This window comes from Limulus polyphemus, unplaced genomic scaffold (assembly GCF_000517525.1).
Source record: "Limulus polyphemus unplaced genomic scaffold, Limulus_polyphemus-2.1.2 Scaffold497, whole genome shotgun sequence".
NCBI lineage: Eukaryota > Metazoa > Arthropoda > Merostomata > Xiphosura > Limulidae > Limulus > Limulus polyphemus.
The window spans coordinates 425979-446717 of NW_013666107.1; the positions used below are offsets into that span (position 1 = coordinate 425979).

General features: G+C 32.1%; 1 protein-coding gene across 1 annotated transcript in view; it reads right to left on the reverse strand.

The window, feature by feature from the left end:
* Positions 1-5804: 5804 nt before the first annotated feature.
* Positions 5805-20739, reverse strand: part of LOC106458659 (H/ACA ribonucleoprotein complex subunit 4) — a 24922-nt gene continuing 9987 nt past the window's right edge. Inside the window, exons 3-13 of the mRNA XM_013918189.2 lie at positions 19839-19925; positions 15005-15346; positions 14209-14335; positions 13847-13977; positions 12836-12979; positions 10452-10572; positions 9774-9892; positions 9031-9134; positions 8704-8767; positions 6183-6356; positions 5805-5960 (exon numbers count right to left, since the gene is read on the reverse strand). Coding sequence (XP_013773643.1) covers positions 5910-5960; positions 6183-6356; positions 8704-8767; positions 9031-9134; positions 9774-9892; positions 10452-10572; positions 12836-12979; positions 13847-13977; positions 14209-14335; positions 15005-15346; positions 19839-19925 — 1464 coding nt within the window. The 3' untranslated portion in view covers positions 5805-5909. The remainder of the gene's footprint in view (positions 5961-6182; positions 6357-8703; positions 8768-9030; positions 9135-9773; positions 9893-10451; positions 10573-12835; positions 12980-13846; positions 13978-14208; positions 14336-15004; positions 15347-19838; positions 19926-20739) is intronic.

Consider the following 20739-nt stretch of genomic DNA (forward strand, 5'->3'; position numbering starts at 1 on the left):
AGATGGAAAAGTGACGACATGGCAAACAGTTATACCGAGAAAGTAGAAAGTTGTGCTGCGTCAGTCCCATGATAGTTTAATAGGAGGACATCTTGGAGTTAAGAAGACATTGAGTCACCTACGACACAGATTTTACTGGATAGGTATGAGACAGAAAGGAAGAATGGTGCAGGACCTGCAGTACACGTTGTGCTAAATGGAAAGAGTAGACATTGCTGGTCCTTTGCCCCAAACTCGTGATGGAAACAAGTACATTTGTGTGGTGATGGATTATTTCACCAAGTGGCCTGAGACATATGCAATACCAAATAAGGAAGCTACAACTGTAGCTTCAGCTATTAGTGATTTCTTCTTCAGGTTTGCTATGCCATACGAACTGCATTCAGATCAAGGCCGTATCTTCAAATCAGCTGTGTTCCATGAATGCTGCAAGTTGTTTGGCATACGAAAGACCAGGACAATGCCACTTCACCCACAGTCTATGGGATGGTAGAAAAGTACAATTGACACTGGGACAGTTTTGTAATAGCCACCAAAATGACTGAGATGTCTTACTCCCTCCACTGTTCATGGCTTACAGAACAGCAGAGCATGAACCTAATGGATACACTCCAGCAAAGCTGATGTTTGGTCGGGAACTTCGGTTGTCAGTGGACCTGATAACAGGATGCCCACCTTATGAAGAGTTGCCTGAAAATGTGCCAGAGTTCGTGAAAGTGTTATCTGAAAGGATGGATGATATTCATCATCAACTGCATTCAAACTTAAAAACGTCTGCTGATTCGATGAAGCTATCTTATGATAAGAGATCTACTGAAGTCAGCTTTGAACCAGGAGACAAGGTGTGGTTGTATAATCCCAGGAAGACCAAAGGGAAGTCTCCTAAGTTGTCTTCTCCATGGGAAGGCCCATATGACATAGTGGATCGTCTCTCAGACGTGACTTTCCAAATAAAATATGGTAGGCGAGGTCAGCAGTAGGTGGTACAATGCAACAGGCTTTGGCGTTATCACGATCCAGGACATTTCAGTTGGAACGAAATGGACAACAGAACAAATGACGCTGCTGAAGATGTGTCACCTGAAAAAGCTACTGTTGGAGAAGAAACTGTACTCGGTTTTGAGAAGGGAAACAGTGACGTCCTTCATGAAGTTACTACCACTAATGTGACTGCTACCGATAATGGGACATTTCCTGATGGAGCAGATGAATCCTATGTGAAGCAGAAGCCAATGAGATGGAGACCAGTACGAATGAAGAAACGTCCTGTAAAATTAAGAGACTTTATTGTATTTTAATTTTATGTTTGTAAATTCTGTACATTTAATTAAGTTGTTGTTAATTATTTATTGGTTTAATGTAAGTGGCTATTATTCGGGACGAACAATACTAAGGAAGGAGCAGTGTTACGACAGCGGAAGTCACGTGACGCTGGGAGCATGCGTGACTGAGTTTCTCGAATTATCGGGGAAGTTCGAGTGTGATCGAGATACGCCTCTTTGTTAGTATATAAGCCTGGCAAAGAAAAGCCAAGGGATGGTAAAGCAAGCAATAGTATGTATGTTATTCTAAATAACAGTGCTTTATCAGAATAGCATAATCTCGTACACAATGTTTATTACCCATATCATTATGTACCATTCCTTTTCTAATCAGTTAAGCCTAGTCTCTTACCTGATGATGAGCTTGTGGTTAAGTAATAATAAAAATTTGTGTGATGAAAGAAGCATGTTAACTCTGTGTCATTTATTTATTTAAAACAACAGAAACTTAATAACGATGTTAATGAACGATTGTTTCTAAAATCTCTTCAGTTTTAGGCATTATATAACTTCAGTCATCTAATTATAATCATAGTTTTGTAAGGTTAGGTAAGATCCATTGCAATAATTCTTTAACAATGAAAAGTTGTACAAGTAAGTTATCATTAGAATAATTTTCAGCCATGAATGAAAAATAACTTACTACGAGTTAAATGCACAGAATATAATATTAACTTAAAAAATCACAAAAAGCAGATATTCGGAATTCACCTATTCCACTAGTGTAGTTGTTGTATGGTCGTGATTTTAGTCATGATATCCGAGAAAGTTAGGTGCACACTGGATCTCTTACTCCCTCCCTCCACAGCGTGGATACCAATGCTTGTGGTTTGCTTAATGATAACAGAATGCTCTTCCATCCTCCACAGTCAATGTTACCAATTGTTAGGAAAATCCAGTTTATAAAGATGCAGTTACTGCAATGCATGCTACTAATGTCCATAGGTTACCTCACACATGACATATGAACTTCAAAAGCAAGGAATAAAAATATTTGTTACTCTTAATTTTGGTTTTATTTACTTTTGAAACAGAACACTTTCAAAGACACTGTGGAAGTACATCTAACTACTGATTTGCCTAGTATTAAGTGGTCATAGGTATGGGGAACTTAAATGGTAAGAGGTACAGTAAAACTATCATACACAATAAACATAGACCTGAGTACCATACTTGGTCTGTGTTTATCATGTATGATAAAGTTTTCCAGGATATTTTTAAATTTTTTCTTGAAATGTATTGATCTATAAAATAGTCTGTCTGACAACATATGCATGACTATGTAATTGTTTAAAAATGTTGAATTGATGCTTCTTGGTACTCTGTATGCTTTAATGATGATTGAATTGTCTGTAGTTTGGTTATATATGTGTAATTTTACGATATTTAACCATGCAGGGTAGATATATTCTACCACTGGACATGTATATATGTTTTATAAATTTGAAGCATATTCCTAATTGTTGCACCTTTTATTATTCCCAGTCAGACACCACATTTATAATTGGTTCTTTTTCATATTTTGGTTCTAATGTTACTTATGTGTTTTTTCTACTCAAGTGTGGAGTTGTAAGTTAAGCTCAAGAATTTACCTGATGTAGCTACATGAAGAAGGGTACCACTTAGATGTAATTTGGGGGTAGTCTACTTAGTCAATTTTGTGTAAGTATCACTTGTGTTTTGGAAGCATTTATTTTTATTACAGAAGACCTGTTTGTTTAATCGTGGTTGTAGGTTAGTTACATCTACGTCCAGATGTTTGAACTTTTCCATATAGCCACATCATCATCAAACTAAGAGCAAAAACTGGAAAATGTTTATTAATGGTATTTCACTCACATACCTGATGAAAAATATAAGGCTAATTACCCCTCCTTACAAGACAACTGCCTCTCGAATAAAATAATCTGAGAAGGTGCCAGACACATTAATTCTCACCTTTTTATTATAAAAAAAAACTGAAAAGCCAACAAATAATACCACATGTTGGATTCATGCGAGACATTTGAAAATTTAGCCCATTGTGCCGTACACTCTCAAAAGCTCACTCTACCTTGAGAAAGGAGATGACAGTGCATTAATTCTGATTAAACTATTTATAACAGTCCAACTTAAATAATCCCTGGTTTGTCTTGATTTGCAGAAACCATTTTGTGTTTTCTGTAATTTTAATGATAGTTGTAGATATGACAATTGTCTTCGACTAATGATTTTTTCTAGAAGTTTGCCAATACAGCTGGTCTGGCAGATTGGTCTGTAGCTTTTATGGTTTACCCACCTTCAGAAACATTAAAACATCTGCTAACCTCCAAGCAGCTGTTATGTAGCCTGATTTTAATGTCAGGTTAAAAATTGCAGCTAGATGTTCTTACAATCCCAGAGGGCCTTTCTTGATTAGTAAATATTGTATGCAAAATCGACTTAGAGTCTTATTTTTAGCTTTTTCACAATGAGTCTTATTTCTGTGATGGTGATTAATTTCATGAGTAGCTGTGTTGGGATATCCTGTTCATTGTATTTTCTGTCTGAGTCACATGTAATGCAATCAGGAAGATAGGTATAAACAATTCTTTGTTGGTGTTTACATAGTTGTTTACTCATTGGTAGACACTCCTGTTCATTTCTTCTTTAAAATGTATTTTGGAGGTGATATCTGAAGGTCTCATTCTTCACTAGTAAGAGAGTATTTGTTTGTTTAACAAACCATGTAATCATGAAACTATATATAACTCTAAATGTACTAAGTGTATCATCACAAAATTTGGCAAGACTTTTGTAAACATTACAAGTCTGTTGTACACAAAAAATCAGATTCTTTAATAAAGTATTTATAATAAAAGGTTGTTTGTGAATTTCCAAAGCCTTTACTGAGTCAATCTGAATGAAATGTTATTTTTATGTTAAGAATACAAATACTTCAACTTAGTTTTCATTTGCTTAACCTCCTTAATTAATATCAAAAGTTTTTAAGGTAAAAGTTTATATCTTATCTGTTATGTTCCTTATCTTAACACTAACTGTAGATAAACCATCAATGTACAATGACATGAAATTTTAGAAATTATGAAATAAAATGAAAAGTACCTTAATATCTTCTTTGAATGAAATATTTGTCATTGTATCTTGAATTTCATCTTCAGAGCTTCAACTTTTTGCCTTCCACATATATTCTATTCTAATTTTATTCCCCGACACCTCACAGTGGGAATATTTATATATACTTATGCACATGCAGCTTTGAACTCCGCACTAGTAGATACTCAATCCTAATTTTTTTCTCAGTCTTTTTTTTTTGTCAACAGAAAAATTAAGTTACCTTTGAATATGCAATTTTAAAACATGAATAATACAAAAATTACTAAAATAGAATATTGAAAAACAACTAATTTAACTGTTTTTCTAATTAAGCTATATTTAGGGTAAAAAAAATTGCTAAATGCTAAGAGCATCGACTCACTAATAAGCTCTGAATCAAATCTACAGTCTAACATCTGTGAGTCCCCATCTCAAAAGGGTCACTGAAGGCATGAAGTTTAAAATAAGCTCTTTCTATCAGTTATAAACATGTACACTAAATAGAAGTATATGGTTTTGAAAACTTCCTTTGAAGATATGGATGGGTGGAGCTTCTGTCATGAGTTTAAAAAAATTGTCTCACTACAGGAAGAAGTTAGTACGTTGAACCATAACATTTGACCTTGTAGTTATTTATACACTGTGTCTAGTATAAGTAGTTTCTGGAAGACGTCAACTGGTACTGGACACTAACAAACATATTTTAATAAGAACAACAAATTTGCTGGTTCTCAAAATTTACATTTACTATACCCTCTAATGAATTCCATCTGAAAGGTATTACCCGATTTCAAGGCTGTTTTTATTGAGAAGTGATATCGCAGCCAGTCAAATAAATACATTAAAACATTTATCAGTATACAATTAAAACCCCTTCCATTTACAAACTAATTGTTTTAATGAGAGCTCAATAAACATTCCATTTTATTCATTTATCTATTTAGTTTTACCTTTTACAAAAGTGCCGATCATCCATACTTAATCATAGCCAGTGCGCTAGAATAGTGTGCAAGTTCTCAAAATGGTAGTATTGTTAATCAAATACCATGAACTTGTTTTAAAATTTTGATGTCATTAAATTGCATATTAAAAAAAAAAAGATATCATAAACAATATTATTATCAATCCTATATTATTTACATGTAATAATGTGGGTTTAAGCACATTTATGCTTAATATTAAAATTCTTACAGTTGTGGAACAAAAGTCTACGACTTATAATATTAACAAATAAATGATTGGTTAATGTAACATTCACCAAAATACTCTGAAGTTAGTTCCCTTGAAAGTGAACTTGTATTCTTTAAAAAATGTTACTTTTATGAGCATGAAAACAATGAAAAACCACAGTTATTGATCTGATATTTACCAAAACTATATTTGAAAAATAAGAACAGTTCCACAACCTTGAGTTTTACAAGATGTAATAAAAGTTTATTCAGTTTTGGTTGAATATAAACAATGAAGATTGAATGAATCCTAATGACCAGCCCAACAATTCTGATATTTCTTTTAAAGTTCCTTTTTCTTGTCTTTTTTCTTCTTTTTCTTCTTTTCCTTTTTCTAAAAAGAAGTAATTATATAACTCTAATACCAAATCAGTTTCAAACAACGTTTGAAATATACAAAAATACAAAATCCTACAAAAATACTATATTACTCCTACAACATTCCCATAATTCATGTTTTTCAAATATTATATATATTTCTTAAATACTCAAGAAATGTTTTTTACTGATAATTAGTTTTTAATTTCACAAAATAAAAGTATTCACTGTAACTTACTGGCTCAGACACTGCTTGATCAACTGCTTCACCATCATCTTCTCTCCTCTTCTTTTTCTTTTTCTTCTTCTCTTTCTTTATCTCTGAGGTACTTGGCAAGGATTCAAGCAAATCCTCTTTTATAACTGGCTTCACTTCTTCTGTAGAGGTAGAACTACTACTACTGTGTTTTCGCTAAAAAAAGAGAGAGAGAGATAGAAAGATAAGTAGCTGCATACAGAAACTAAAACCACACACTACAACTTGATAATGGATCAACTGAAAATTAATAGTTCTATCTTTTGAGAACACCCACACATCAGGTGTTCTTACATTCCACAACTATCGCTATAAAACTTGTGGTTCAAAACCATAGGACTAAATACTGATATAAACTATTTATATAAATAAGTTAGGAAGTTAGGTTTTTATACATCATAAAAGCTTAAAACAAATCCATGAACACACACACACACTAACAATGTTTTTTTTAAAAAAAGATTATCAATTTTACAATTTAATAAAAGTACTAGCATCACTGCAACAGTAAACTCCTTAGACAAGTATTTCAAGTTTGATAGATTTTAGAAGCCTTTAATGCAAACTGGAACATAATGATGTGTTCCTCATACTTATAGACCCATATATAGATATATTATGAAAACTTAATAAGTAAAAATTTTTTCCTCCCCTTATTCTGCCTTAATTTTTCTTTTGTTTCCTATGCAGCGAGCTTGACAAATTCTTTTTTTTGTTTTTGAAGTAGTTTCAAGCCTATTTAATTTCATAATATTAGGTTTATGCATAACTTAGTATTGTTTAAGAACCTAACTTTGTGTCTTAACTTTGCTATTCTTCTTGGATTTTGTGATGAATAACCACTATATTATCATTTATATAACAAACAGCTGTAACAAATATCAATGTTCTGTTTAAATGTCTATTCTATATTTAAGTTTCACTCTAATTTTCATACACTGGAATACAGCTTGAAGGCTTATACAGGGTTTTTCACTATTTTGTATCAAAATAAGAACACCTGAAAAGTCAACTATTAGGTTGTCAAGAAATTAATGTTGCTTTTTTTAGATTAAAAAACTTGAACAACTTATGTATCAAAACAAAACATTTATTAAATGAAATAGTCTCCATTCTTATCGATGATGCTTTTTCATCTTACAATCAGGTTGTTAATGCCCTGATTAAAGAAATCGCTTAGCTTTGAAGCAAAAAACATGTTGATATCCTCTTTAACACCTTCTACATTTGCATATGTTTTCCCATTAAGATGGTGTTGCAGCAAACGAAAAAGATGGTAATCTGATGGTGCCATATCTGGAGAATATGGTGAGTGTGGGAGAACTTCCCAACCCAACTCTATAATCTTGTGTTGCATCAAATGTGCCACATGTGAACATGCATTATCGTGGAGAAAAACACCTTTCCGATTGATGAGTGAAGGGTATTTCTGATGAAGGGCTTGATTTAAACGTTCCAGTTGCTGACTATAAATTTCTTCTTTGACAGTTCGCTGTGGATTGAGAAGTTCGAAATGAATTACTCCTTTGATGTCCCATCAAATGCAAAGCAGCCTTTTCTGTGGATGGTGTCCAGGTTTTGGGGTAGGAAGCGTTTTTTTTGTCTAGGACTGAGCTATTGTTTTTGGCATTTAATATTTGCATAGAGAATCCATTTTATCACTGGTGACAATTCTGTCCAAAAATGGTTCACGCGCCAGATCAGATGAAGCAATGTTTTCACGTTGGAAGAGTTTGTGAGGCATCCAAACACCTTCTTTATGGAGTTTTCCCATATTCCTTAGATGTTTACATATTGTTTCATGAGAGAGCAATTTCATGAGTGCATAGCCTTGAGTTAGACTCAACAATTGTCTTCAGAGCATCAATATTAATTCCAAGATGTTGGCCCCTGCCATCACAATTTTTAAGGCTAAAGTCACCTGAACGAAATTTGCGTGTCTTGTTGTGTGCAATCACTATAAGGGATTGAGAGTATACTAAAACTTTACACAATATATAGGCTACACTAAAGTGATATTTAGATGGTTCATTTAACTATTATAGTTGATGTACGTTTTTTTTGGGGTGGTTAATGAAAGTGTTCCAAAACACGACATTAATTTCTTGATGACCTAATACACACTTATGTATTCCAAAGACCTTGAAATAAGTATAAATTGCAAATGACCTGGGCTCTTACAGCCATACTGGGCAAAGACAAACATTTACATTATATTCTCTATGTATCTAGGTCTTTATAACAATGTATATTTTATAAACAAACAAAAAATACATTTTACATTATACAAATATGTATGTACATTGTTTCAAAAATTTGTTAATATGCAAGAAAGTAGAGTAAGTACTACTACTCCATCAATAACCCTAGAAACATTTGTAAAGTTTCCATCTATTGAGCACAAACACACTATCTGAATTAGAATACTATTATACAAACTTGTCTATTGGGTTACACATACACACATTAAGATAACACTTTTTTTCTTTTATATAATCTTTACCTTTTTAATAGAAGGAACAGTTTCTTGGGGAACAGATGGTGTTTGTGGTGCTCCTTTGACAAGACTAAAACCAAAGATAATGTGGCTTCTGTTAGTAAGAAGTTATCAAATCAACATACTATGAACCTAACTTTATATTTAAATAGAATTTTCTAGTTTCTTAATATGAAAGAAAACTATATGAAATTCAAATATTTAGAGAGAAGTAGTTCAAAATTACACCATGTAACTTTTCGTAGCTACAGACATGTTGCTGAGCCCAAGAAGTTGAAAATGAAATATATTTTATCTACTAAAGATATCAATATCAACCATTTAAAAATTTACCTCAAATCCTTATATTCTTCAACCCAGCTTCCTGGAGTCATCTCATTGGGTTTTCCATACTTATCCAACTTTCCTTCCTTAATCATTTGCTTTTTCACTGATGCCTGAAACAAACAAATAAAACAAAGTTCACCTCAAATACGGTGAAATACTTTCTTAGTAGAACGTGTATATATATATATATATATATATAAAGCAAAGTTGGGAACTGATTTTTAGAAAAAGAATCTAGAAGAATCTTCAAGTTAAGGCTTTTGTATTGTCTTGCCAGACCACAAGATTATACATCACATGACTAACTACTTTACATTTGTTTTACCTAATTAATCATGAACTTATTATCTATACATCACTACTTTTGTCTTATGATTGTGTTTTAATATAAAAATTAGTATTTAATACCTAATATTCACTAGAAGGCAGGTGAGCTAGTGTTTAAGGCAAATAGAATTATAACTGAACAAATCAACAGACAGAAAAATAAATAAATGCTAAATAAAAATCACAACTAACAACAGATTTTTGCTTTACAATCTAGTGAAGCAGAAAATTATTATCCAATGTGTCAAATTTGGCTCATGAAGAAATTGTATTTGATGTTTGTATGGGTTTTAGTGAATATATATATATATATATTTACAACAGTAAAGCTTAAAAATTTCATATATGTATATAACTAAAAGTACTTAATTTTATATATGATTGTTACTGCAAATAATTAATCAATAAAAAGAAAAACATACTGTTGGGCCTAGACCCCACTTTCGAGGGTACTGATCTCGTTCCATGATTACTCGTTTAATCTTTGCCACTACTCCATGATCACAGCTTGCAATTGTTGCTGTTGTCATCAGAGCGATGGCTGTACAAATGTTTAAAAAATTATTTCTGCATTTTAGGTAAAGTTATCGATCTGACCAATATCATTTCACTTATTTTTTAATTTACAATGTCTAACACAACAATTTCATCAAAAACACCCTTTACCAAAAGCCATGAAAGACTTAAGCTCAAAAAATCTTAAAAATAAAATGACAAACATTAAATTGAATATTTTGTTTATTACAAATAATGTAGTATAAATGTATATGTAAATGAATAATAAAGGTCATTCAATTGTCCATGACACTTTCTGAGAACCCTAACACAGTTTGACAATAAACTAACAACTTCATTATATAATTCTTTCTGTACTTTGGCATTAAAGTAAAAATTACATTGACATGTACTGATTCCTTTTAAGTTTAGTACTTTAATAAACTGCCCAACTGTAAAATTGTTGTCTTAATAATATCTTCTAAAAAACAATATATTTAAAGAATGGCAAAATAGGAATCAATAAATAACATGAATGACATTTAACCTCTTTTACTTCACTTATTCATTACATATGCTGCTGTTATGACAAATTCACTACTCACCTAAAGCAATGGCTTCTCCTTTGGTGGTAACAATAACAATCTCTTCATTCAACTCTATGCCATCTTCAAACCTAAGTACCCCAGGTAACATAATTTTTGCCCCATAACAAACTGCATTGACCTGAAATATTCACCCAAATAGTAAATACAAAAAACTTAAGAATATTTATATGTAAAATTTGAGCTTGTCCAAACACACAGTACATGAAAAAACTGAAATTTTCTAAGAATTAAAATGTAGGTGATGATAAGGCTGGAACTGGACTGCTTTTCAGGTAGTTTTATAAATAATAATTAAAACTTGGGCTTAACTCTCGATGCATGGGTTCAATCATTTTGACTAATTATGTAGGTTTTAATTTTTTTTTTTTTCAAATGAAATATTTAAATAAATTCTAATCCTATATGGTCATCTAATTTTCTCAAGAATTAAATACTTATACTATAGGTATTCCCTATACTAGTTAAAATGTACATTTCTAGTTTCTTTCTTTACTGAGATTTATTCAATAAAGTGAAATGCATATGCCACACCCCTCTCATCAAATCCAGTTTTTTTCTGTCAATAATTCTCTGATATTCTGTTGGGTTATCTATAACTAATAGCAAGTGAAGGTTTCAATTTACAGAAGTTTTTATGAGGCTAGGATTGTTGAGATAAGTTTTGAAAAACTTGACCTCAGTTTCATTGGTTGCTATCTTTGGAGCTCATCAGAATTTTTCTATTTAAACAATTTATTGTGCACGACATTATTATTTTATAATTTAAACCACATACTATAATTTTAAACAATTTATGTTTGAGACACTATCCTTAATAAAAAGTAGGGTTAGTGTGCAATGGGGTCAAAATTCCATGTGCAAATACTAAATATTTTATTTTTTATAAATATTTTTATTTATTGTTATAAAAGTAACAAAAAGTAAACATCACAAACTTAATAGATTAGATAAGGAAAATTAAATGAAAAAAATATTTAAATAAACAAATTATTCATGATAGCCCACAAATATCACAAGGCATCATAGTGTAATTTAAAGTGCACACAAGTAACATGATTGTTTATACAAAGTTGTCATACTATGATAAATGGCTTTCAACTTACTCTGACTCTAAATGCTACTATAAAGCGATAGATCTAAATGAACTCAGCTTTGGCAATAATAATAAATAGTGTGTAATAGTCTGTTACAATGTGCAGTCATCCTAGAAAAGAAAAATGGTAATCTAGATTTATTTTGTAATTTTCAAATTTAATTTTACCCTAAGTGGCTTATTTTGTTAGTTAGTGTCAAGGTAGAGAAAAAATAATTTTACTTTTGATATTCATTTAGGAGGTTCTAGAGGTTATGCAAATGAAATATGAAAACTGTAAGATGAAAAAAGTATTTTTATTCTTAAAATGAAAATCTCTTTGCACTCAGACTGACTCAATAAAAGCTTCATAAATTCAGATAAATCTACTAGAAATACTTAATCAAAAAATCTGATTTTTTGTGTACAGTAGATTTGTAATGTTTACTAAAAGTTTACCAAATTTCGTGAAGATACATTTAGAATATTCAAGTATAGGACGTATAGTTTTATAGTTAGATGTAGATTATGATGTCAGCCAAAATTATAAAGCTTGTTACAGTGTTAAGCTTTCACGTACAGTAATCAAATATGTTTGTAAAATGCTCTGAATGAGCTCCAAAGATAAGACGATTTCTACAGCTTAGTAACTCCTACAGAAGTAAAACAAAAAAAAGTTCATAATTATTTCTGTCATTGCAATCATACAGTAATTTAACTTCGTTTTCATATTCATCACTCATCTTTCTTCATTCAGAAGGTTTTAAAACTTAATTTCTATAAGGCTAGAATTGTTGAGAATGACATGTTTCGATTATTACACCATCAACGATCCTAGACACATTTGTAGTGTTTCCATCTATTGAGCATAAATATACAAAAAAAAAACTCACTGAAAAAACTGTGGTTTTATGAAACCTTTACTGAGCAGTCTGAATATAAATAAAAATTAAGAATAAAAATACTTCTTTCACCTTACAGTTTCAAACTTCATGTAAGTAATAAAACATCAAAACATGTATTTTTTATTACTTTTTTCTTAATTGTGTATAAAAATTAACCTGGCACTGGAAGAGATTTTGATCTAAAACACATAGCAGTCAACAAGTTAATTGAAAAATTAACACAATTTTTCTGTGTTATTTTTAAGATGTAGGACATAATACCCTATAACACATAAATATTATTTTCATATCTAAGCTTCTTCACATAAATCACTTATTTAATATTTTTTTATCATCTACTGCATAGCCCAAATAAGCAACTGTTGTGAGATATGCACTCCTGAAGAGAAATCCGATTGACTTACAGCACTGTCTTTCATGATTACCCTCTTATGAGACACTAAAAGTCCTTCCACTGGTCTGATCACACGTCTGAGGTAACTCTCATCCTTATGATTATCATACAACCACTGGGCATCTAAAACATCATGCATTGTCACAAGTCCTTCCTGCAAGTTAAATACAATTCTTGAAATTCAGTAGAATAAAAAAAACACATCACACATTATCATATGTGAAAAATACAACTTAAAATACACATGAAGACAGGTCATCTAAACTTACCCATTATTTTTAAACGTTCTTTTTATAATCTTATCAGCATCATTGTTCTACAAAACTTGGCAAGCTGAATGAGCATTATTGAACTATCCATACGAGTGGCACTGGGTATTAATCACAAAAGCACCAGAAGTAACATTAACACACTGCATGGTATTAAAAGTGTTAAATTATTTTTTATATTATTATTATTCTTGCTTTGTTTTTACTACTTTGTTGAAAAAAAGAACCAAGTAGAACATTTTGTGGTACAAACAAAATAATTCTGTACGCAAATCTTTTATTGCATAACCCACAATTCCTAGACTAAAAGTAGGCAAATGGACCAGAGAAAAGTAGCCACAGTTTTAGAGTCAAAATATATTTTGTTTTTGCCAAATGACAGGAAATTCAACATGATAATGAATTCCACATTTCTGCATCCTACTGATATTTTGCAAATGATAACACGAAAGCAATTAAGGTTAAATTCTTATCAAAGCAAGCTACTAACTCACTGAAAAACACACTGATAGCTACAAACAAACAACAGTCAACAAAAAGTTTTGTATCATTTGGCAATCATTTTTATCTTTAACAGAAAAAAAAGAAAAAGAAAACCTTTCTAAATAACAGCTTCAAGTGCTTTTAATTTTGTTGAAGATAATACATGAAAATATTTCTGCAAAATCACACCATTCATTGCTAACTACTCAATATTTTACTGCCATTTACAGTATCACATGCTTCTGATCAAAGTATTAATGAGTTCTGACCTTTTCTGATTGGATTCCAGAACGAACTCTTCGCAGCTCTTGCATTTGTCCTCCCACACCAAGTAGTAGTCCAAGATGAACACACAATGTCCTAATATATGTACCAGCTTCGCAACTCACCCAAAATATACCTACAAGAAAATTTTATTGTCATTTACGATTCACAAATATTTCTGAACAGTAATGATTCTGTTAAAATACAACCTTACTTATAAACAACAATAACTTGAAGTTTCCAGTAAACATGCCATCTAAAAAAAAAGGGAATTGCATTTCTGTCTTTTTGAGAAATCATGTATTTTTAAAGACTAAAATTTGTATGTGAACAAGTTTTTTTTCAATTTCAAAAAGTGGAAACTCACCCATATGTTTTTCTTGGTCGTATTCTAGTAGTTTTGTTTCGTATATTGTCCTGACTCGCAGTTGTCGTTTCACAGCAGATATTAGTGGTGGACGTTGAAAGAGTGCACCATTTAAGCCCTCAAGACACTTAATACATGAAAAATTCGAAGTTATTAATTTTAAAATATACTGATATATATATAAAATACATCATAATACAACAAGCGTTTGTTTTAATCTTATTAGTACAAACACAAAAGTTTGTAGTATGCTCCAGTACTAATAACTACAAAAAATATGTACTGTCATGAGGCCATGACACAGAACATAATACTAAAATTGAACATTCAAACCACTGTAATCTGTTTAACTTTAGTTATCGCATAAAAATTTTGTCACAATGTTATCACCTTCCAAAAAGTTTTCTTCTAGGATTTGTAGCAATAGATGTTAAGCATGTCTTTCATCGACTTTCTAGCAAGTAAATGATGTCAGATTAGGATAGTGAAATGTCATTCCATTATAAATACCATTTATCTTGTTTGAAAAAATATTTTAATTTATATACTTGTAGTAATACATGTACAACTACAAACAACAAACTTAAGATGATGTATGTTGACAATAAGCTACCACATGCCTTTCAATAAAAATATATAATGGTAGAAAGGGTTGAAGCAAAAAATCATCCACGTTGCAATATTTATTAAAATATTGCCTTCAGTTCTTGTTATGAGAGTATCAATCAAGTTTACTGTTATCAAGTTTGCAATTTTTTTTAATAAAAATAAATGCAGCATAAAATAAAAATCTTACTTTTACAACTTGTTGCTGATTTTCTGGTGCACTGTGTAGTCGAAATATACAAACATACTCCTTTCCTGCCCCCTGCTGAGACTTAACAAGACGAGTTGCTCGTTCTATACAAACTATTAAGCATCCTGTAACTTTTGGATCAAGAGTGCCACTGTGTCCAGTTTTTTCAACTCGCAAAATCCTCTTAACCCAAGCCACAACTTCATGTGAAGATGGATTGGCAGGTTTATCCAAGTTCAAGAATCCTGAACTGATATAATCTTTAATGTCTCGTTTGAGTGGTGAACATCCATGTGGAAGAGGTGTGTAATGGTTAGTTCGAACATTGAGCCTATCAAAATTCTATAAAACATGCACACAAAAGAAGAAAGAAAACTTTTAACAAGTAATATCTATTTAACTATGATACTGTTGTGCTTGAAATTATTTAGCAGTTAACAAAAAATGGAATTTTACATAATAATTTTCTTCTTTAACTCTGTTCCTTAAGATGTGGACTACATAGTTTACTAAATGTCATGAAATTCAAAAGTCAGCATCAAACATTTAGACATATAATTAGGTTTTGGAAATCAAAGCTTTTTTCATTAAACTGATATTTCTATAATAATAATAATAAAAAAATTTGAGATATATTTTCTCCAGAATTTTCATCCATACAATTACTTTTAACAAGTAATATTTTTTTTTTAGGTTTGAGATATATTATTCAGAAATATCTTCTCATCATCTTCAAATAAGTAATCTATAAAAAAACTAAGTAACACAAAGGTTGTATATGTTATATTAAAAAAATTTTGGAGCCTTACTACGTCATTACAGGATACATGTCTAGACTTGATTTTTACATATAACAAATATTATTTTCTCTGCTTAATCAAATAGTGAGTCATTCAAAAACATGTTCTTAAGCATTAGAACTTGAAAACTAATTGCAAGAGACCCAACAAGTTTCTTTTAAGATGTAAAGATAGCAAAGTGGCAAATCCTCACAGGTCAACAATGTAAACATGGCATGAATCACTTGGACACAAATCATCAAAATGTGTGACTGTATGATTGACAATACAGATAATGTGTGTTCCCTAGCTTGATTTCTTGCTTTTTATTCAACATGTTGTATCCTATCTCATGATTATACTAACATTAGCAATAAAAAATTTTTACATAAATTATTGTACTAAAAACATTCTCAATACATTATTTCACTAAGCAATATCATGTCCTCAAAAATTTTGAGCACAATTTATAAGCATAACAACATACTGAAGGGATTTTTTGCTTAAAGTCTGGGATAGTGTTGAAAACTACTTGAAAAGTATGGAATATTATTTAAATATTGCCAAAAGTGGCCAGTCAAAGTATTTTAAGTATACAAATGTCATATCAAACCATAAAATGAACCAAAATGGTTTCAACTAATGACAGTTTAGTACTTGAAGATATAGTTAAGAGTAAAGTAAATATACAGATAATTAATTTTTGCCCATTTCCTATAGGAACATCACTCATGTTAAACTATTTAATCCCTTATAAATCAGTTCTAAAAATATTTTTTTTTTCTTTTGTTTCTTGTTAAGCACAAAGCTACACAATAGGCTTTCTATGTTGTGCCTACTCCATGTATCAAAACCAAACTTATAGTGCCAATTTTGTTTATCTTCAAAAGCCTGTTGACAGGATTCTTTTACTCCCCTAGTAAAAAAATTGCTTAGTTTGTTTGCTTCAAAATCTCAAACCTAAACTGAAATGTATTTCAAACAGATATTTACCTCCTCTCACAAAATACCTTTTCTCAATCAGTACTGCCATCTTTCAGCACAAATTTTCAATGTTCACCACCAGCCTTCCACCTCCCACTTCTGCACATCCCACAACTCCTATCATAACCAGCACCCTCTTAACATTTGCACTTGTTAATCACTTTGGGATTGGTCAGAATACCTATACAATATATCACAAGAAGTGGGTAGGCTACGTGGGAAATGTGAGGGGAGGTAAGTATCAATTGGAAGATTTTCAGCAAGGGAAAATGCTAACTTCCGAAACGATATCTTACCTTCTCTCACAAAATAGATAGGATCCTACACTGAACTGTTGGAGGCCAGTGAAAAAATTCTCTCTCTTTAGGAAGTGCCCAAAGAAAGACTAAGAGATCTGAAACCAAAAAAAAGAAAACATCACACCTCAGCAAGAGATTGCACCACATCTGATCCAGGTATACTCTTCACTCTTTTATGAGTGTGTCACAAACATAAAAGGTGGAAAAACATGAAGAAATCCAAGAATATGTATGACCGACTAATGGGACCCCTAGGTGTTGAGTAGCCAAGGCACAACAAACCGTAGTGGTAGTTCGACCTCATCCAACACCAGGCAGTATCTGGAATGGTACATCAGTTCTGCAGTAGGTAGAGGATCACCTACCTCTTTACCTTGAAACGCGAATTGGTAGGGAAGATGAGCTTCCATACCAAAATCCATCTCCACTTGCATGCATATCCAACACAACAAACTTCAGATCCGCTGGGAACCGATATCCAGCAGACGGTAGGAAGAGGGACCGCAAACCTGGGGTGCATCGTCAGTCCAAAACCTGGCAGCAGTGGGCATTTGTCATCCAGTCTGTGTTAGGAGGAGGAATACCAGCCACCTCACATGTGAGAGCTACTTAGCTGGACCATCTCTAACCAACAACAGACTTACCGGGAATATACATTTGGAAGATGGTAGGGAGGAGGAACATCTCAGCATTACAGACAAACTGCAATTATGTATATATATTCCTGGCATAGCTGAGTGATTCAACCAAAATCTGGCATCATCTGGAATTGTACATCAGGTCCATGGTAGGAAGGGCATCATGCCATCGACACAATTCTAATTGTGACTGGGCTATCTCTAACCAACATCAGACCCACCGGGAATGTACATCTGGAGGATGGTAGGAAGGAGGAATCCCATATTAGGGAAAAGCAATCAGTCAGATATATAGACAGTAATATGGCATAAAGTTACAACCAAAACCTAGCAGTATCAGAAATTGTACAACAGGTCTGCTTTATGAAGTGCAATATGCCATTAAGACCTACAGAATGCCACTGCCCTACTCTCAACTGAGTGGTATGATTCATTACTCAGGAGGACAAGCCTTTATGGTCTACCACCCCAGCACCTAGGAAATGATAAGTGGTAAAGACTCCTATACTCCACTAGAAGAAAGGAGGGGAAAATGCAGTGGAGAGTGTGCAGGACCCCATCACCACAGGCAGTGCAACGGGTGACTGCAATATCCTATTTTGAAAAACAGAGCTATCATGTCCATGGAGTCAATCAACCAAAACTTGGCAGCATCTGGAATTGTACATCAGGTTTGTGGGAGGAAGTCTAAACCCTGCAGAGCATCAGAGATGGGCAGCAATCTCTGTCTGCTTTACTTATGTTAGTTCATGAATGTATGATCCAGGATGAATACATTTATGAAGCCAAAAAACCAGAACTATTAGCAGTTCTATGGAATACCCCATCTCTACGGTGTGCATAACCCAATCCTGTAATGTAATTGTTCAGACACATATGACAATAGAATGAAGACACAACCAACACCTGGCAGCATCTAGAATTGTATATCAGGTGTAGGAAGGGCTCCAAATTGAGCACGATCACAGGATGGACAGTGCAGATTTTTCAAAAGAAAAAGTATACCTAGTCAGGCACCACTTTCCACAGAGCAGGATCCACAATATACTAGCCAAAACGGCCCCTAGAAAAAGTAAGAAAAGTTGGAAAAAGCCACCTTGCACAATTCCAAGATGTGAAAATGTAAATAAATAGTAAAGAAAAACTAAGTCTATAGTATAAAGGAAAACACTGACAAATCTGTGAACAAAAACCAGCACATAGTGCTATTGCCAATCAAGATGTGAAGAGGGTGCTGGTTACAATAAAAGTTGTGCCACACTCCTACTGATGGAGAGCTGAGCTGCTACATGAATATTTGCATGTGTATATGCAAAAGCAGAAGGTGGAAGGCTAGTGGCAAGTGTTGAAAATTTGTGCCAAAAGAGAGCAGTACTAATCGAGAAAAGCTATTTTGTGAGAGGAGGTAAGATATTGTAACAGAATGAAACCAAAATTAATTCTTAGGCAAAACAAAACAATTTTAATATTTTTTAAAAAAGTGCCTCATATCAAGGTTTTGGAAATTTTGTGACATAAAAATTAGAAAACAAAGCAAATTATAGAATTTTTTTTTAAAGTTGTAATTAGATACACTTAGTATTTATATAAAAGTTTCATGGAATCTGGTTAAGTATTTCCATGTAAGAAATAAAACAACAAGGGATATCAGTGCTCTCCCAAGAGATTTCTCTATTTCTACACATTTTATAAAATCTTCAAAATACTATACATCTCAGTTTTCATTGTAATAATACAATGAACATGATAATTACAGAAAGTTTCAATGTTCTGTTACATTGATACATGAAAAACAGATTTTCCCCCCAAAAGTATTAAACTGGCCAAAAATCATCAACTTAAAAAACAAACATTAATAAAACCATATACAGTTACGGTTTTTAACTTTCCCATCCTGTATGATTTCTTTTAGTTAAATTCTCAAAGCATTAAGATTTCCAAATTTGACTAGATATTCAAGATGTCAGAAAAAGCACGTAGGTTCAATAAGTCTACTGTGAATTTAGGTCTATAAACAAGCATTAATTAAGCTATCTTGTATAAGCTCCAAAGGAAGTTTTTAAGTGTTAAAAAGTTTGAATAGTGTTGTTTCTTTAACCAATTTATTTTCAGAAACTGTTTATAAACTTCTAACCTTTAGTAATAATGGCCACTGTGAAGTATTCAAACTTCCTTTCTTTTCTGATGGTTCAATTTGGAAGTCTTCTTCAGCTTGCACATCCTATGTAGTGTAAAATAAATAAAAATGTTACATGAATAACACAACTTCACACACCAAAACTACTGTCAACATCATTTTATTCTTTGATAATTAATTACATAAAAAAAATCTGTATAGGTCTTTAGAAATGAAAAGCTCAATTAGCTCAGTAATCTCATGTTACATTACAATGGTAGCTGTCTACTAGCTTTTATAGTAAAATGATGTGCTGAACAAGGTCTTAGTTAATGTACATTTATTGATCATATATGATAGTATCTGAATTGGATATAATGTAGTGATCTGAAAATGTTACCATTTTTTTCATTTTCTTGCACATTTGTCATCTTCATTTTCTAAGTAGACAAGATACAGCATGATTTATTCAAATACAGGGATCCCTCGGATTAATGCGTTTTCGTTTAGTGCGCTTAAATTTTTTTATAACCAATATTCGATTAGTGCGTGCATAATACTCGATTAGTGCGGTAACACACATTTCATTTTAACCATAGTAATTGAAAAGTAAGTTTTAGGCACCGAAATTAATTTTTTTTAAAAATTAAAAATAGAAAATGGGTAGGTATTTTACTTGTCAATTTATTACTAGAGTGTCCACCCCGGGGACCCCGTCACCCCAGGGTATTTTAGCAATTTTTTCAAGTATTTTACCCCGGGGCAAATCTTTACTATTTTACTGAACAAATATCTTTTTCATAACAGTAATTCATAAAAACCATTGTCATCATTATTTGAAATATAAGTCAGTGAAAAAGGGTAAAGCCTTTGCTAGGGCTGGTGAAAGGAATTTGGAAAATGAAAGAGAAACATTTTG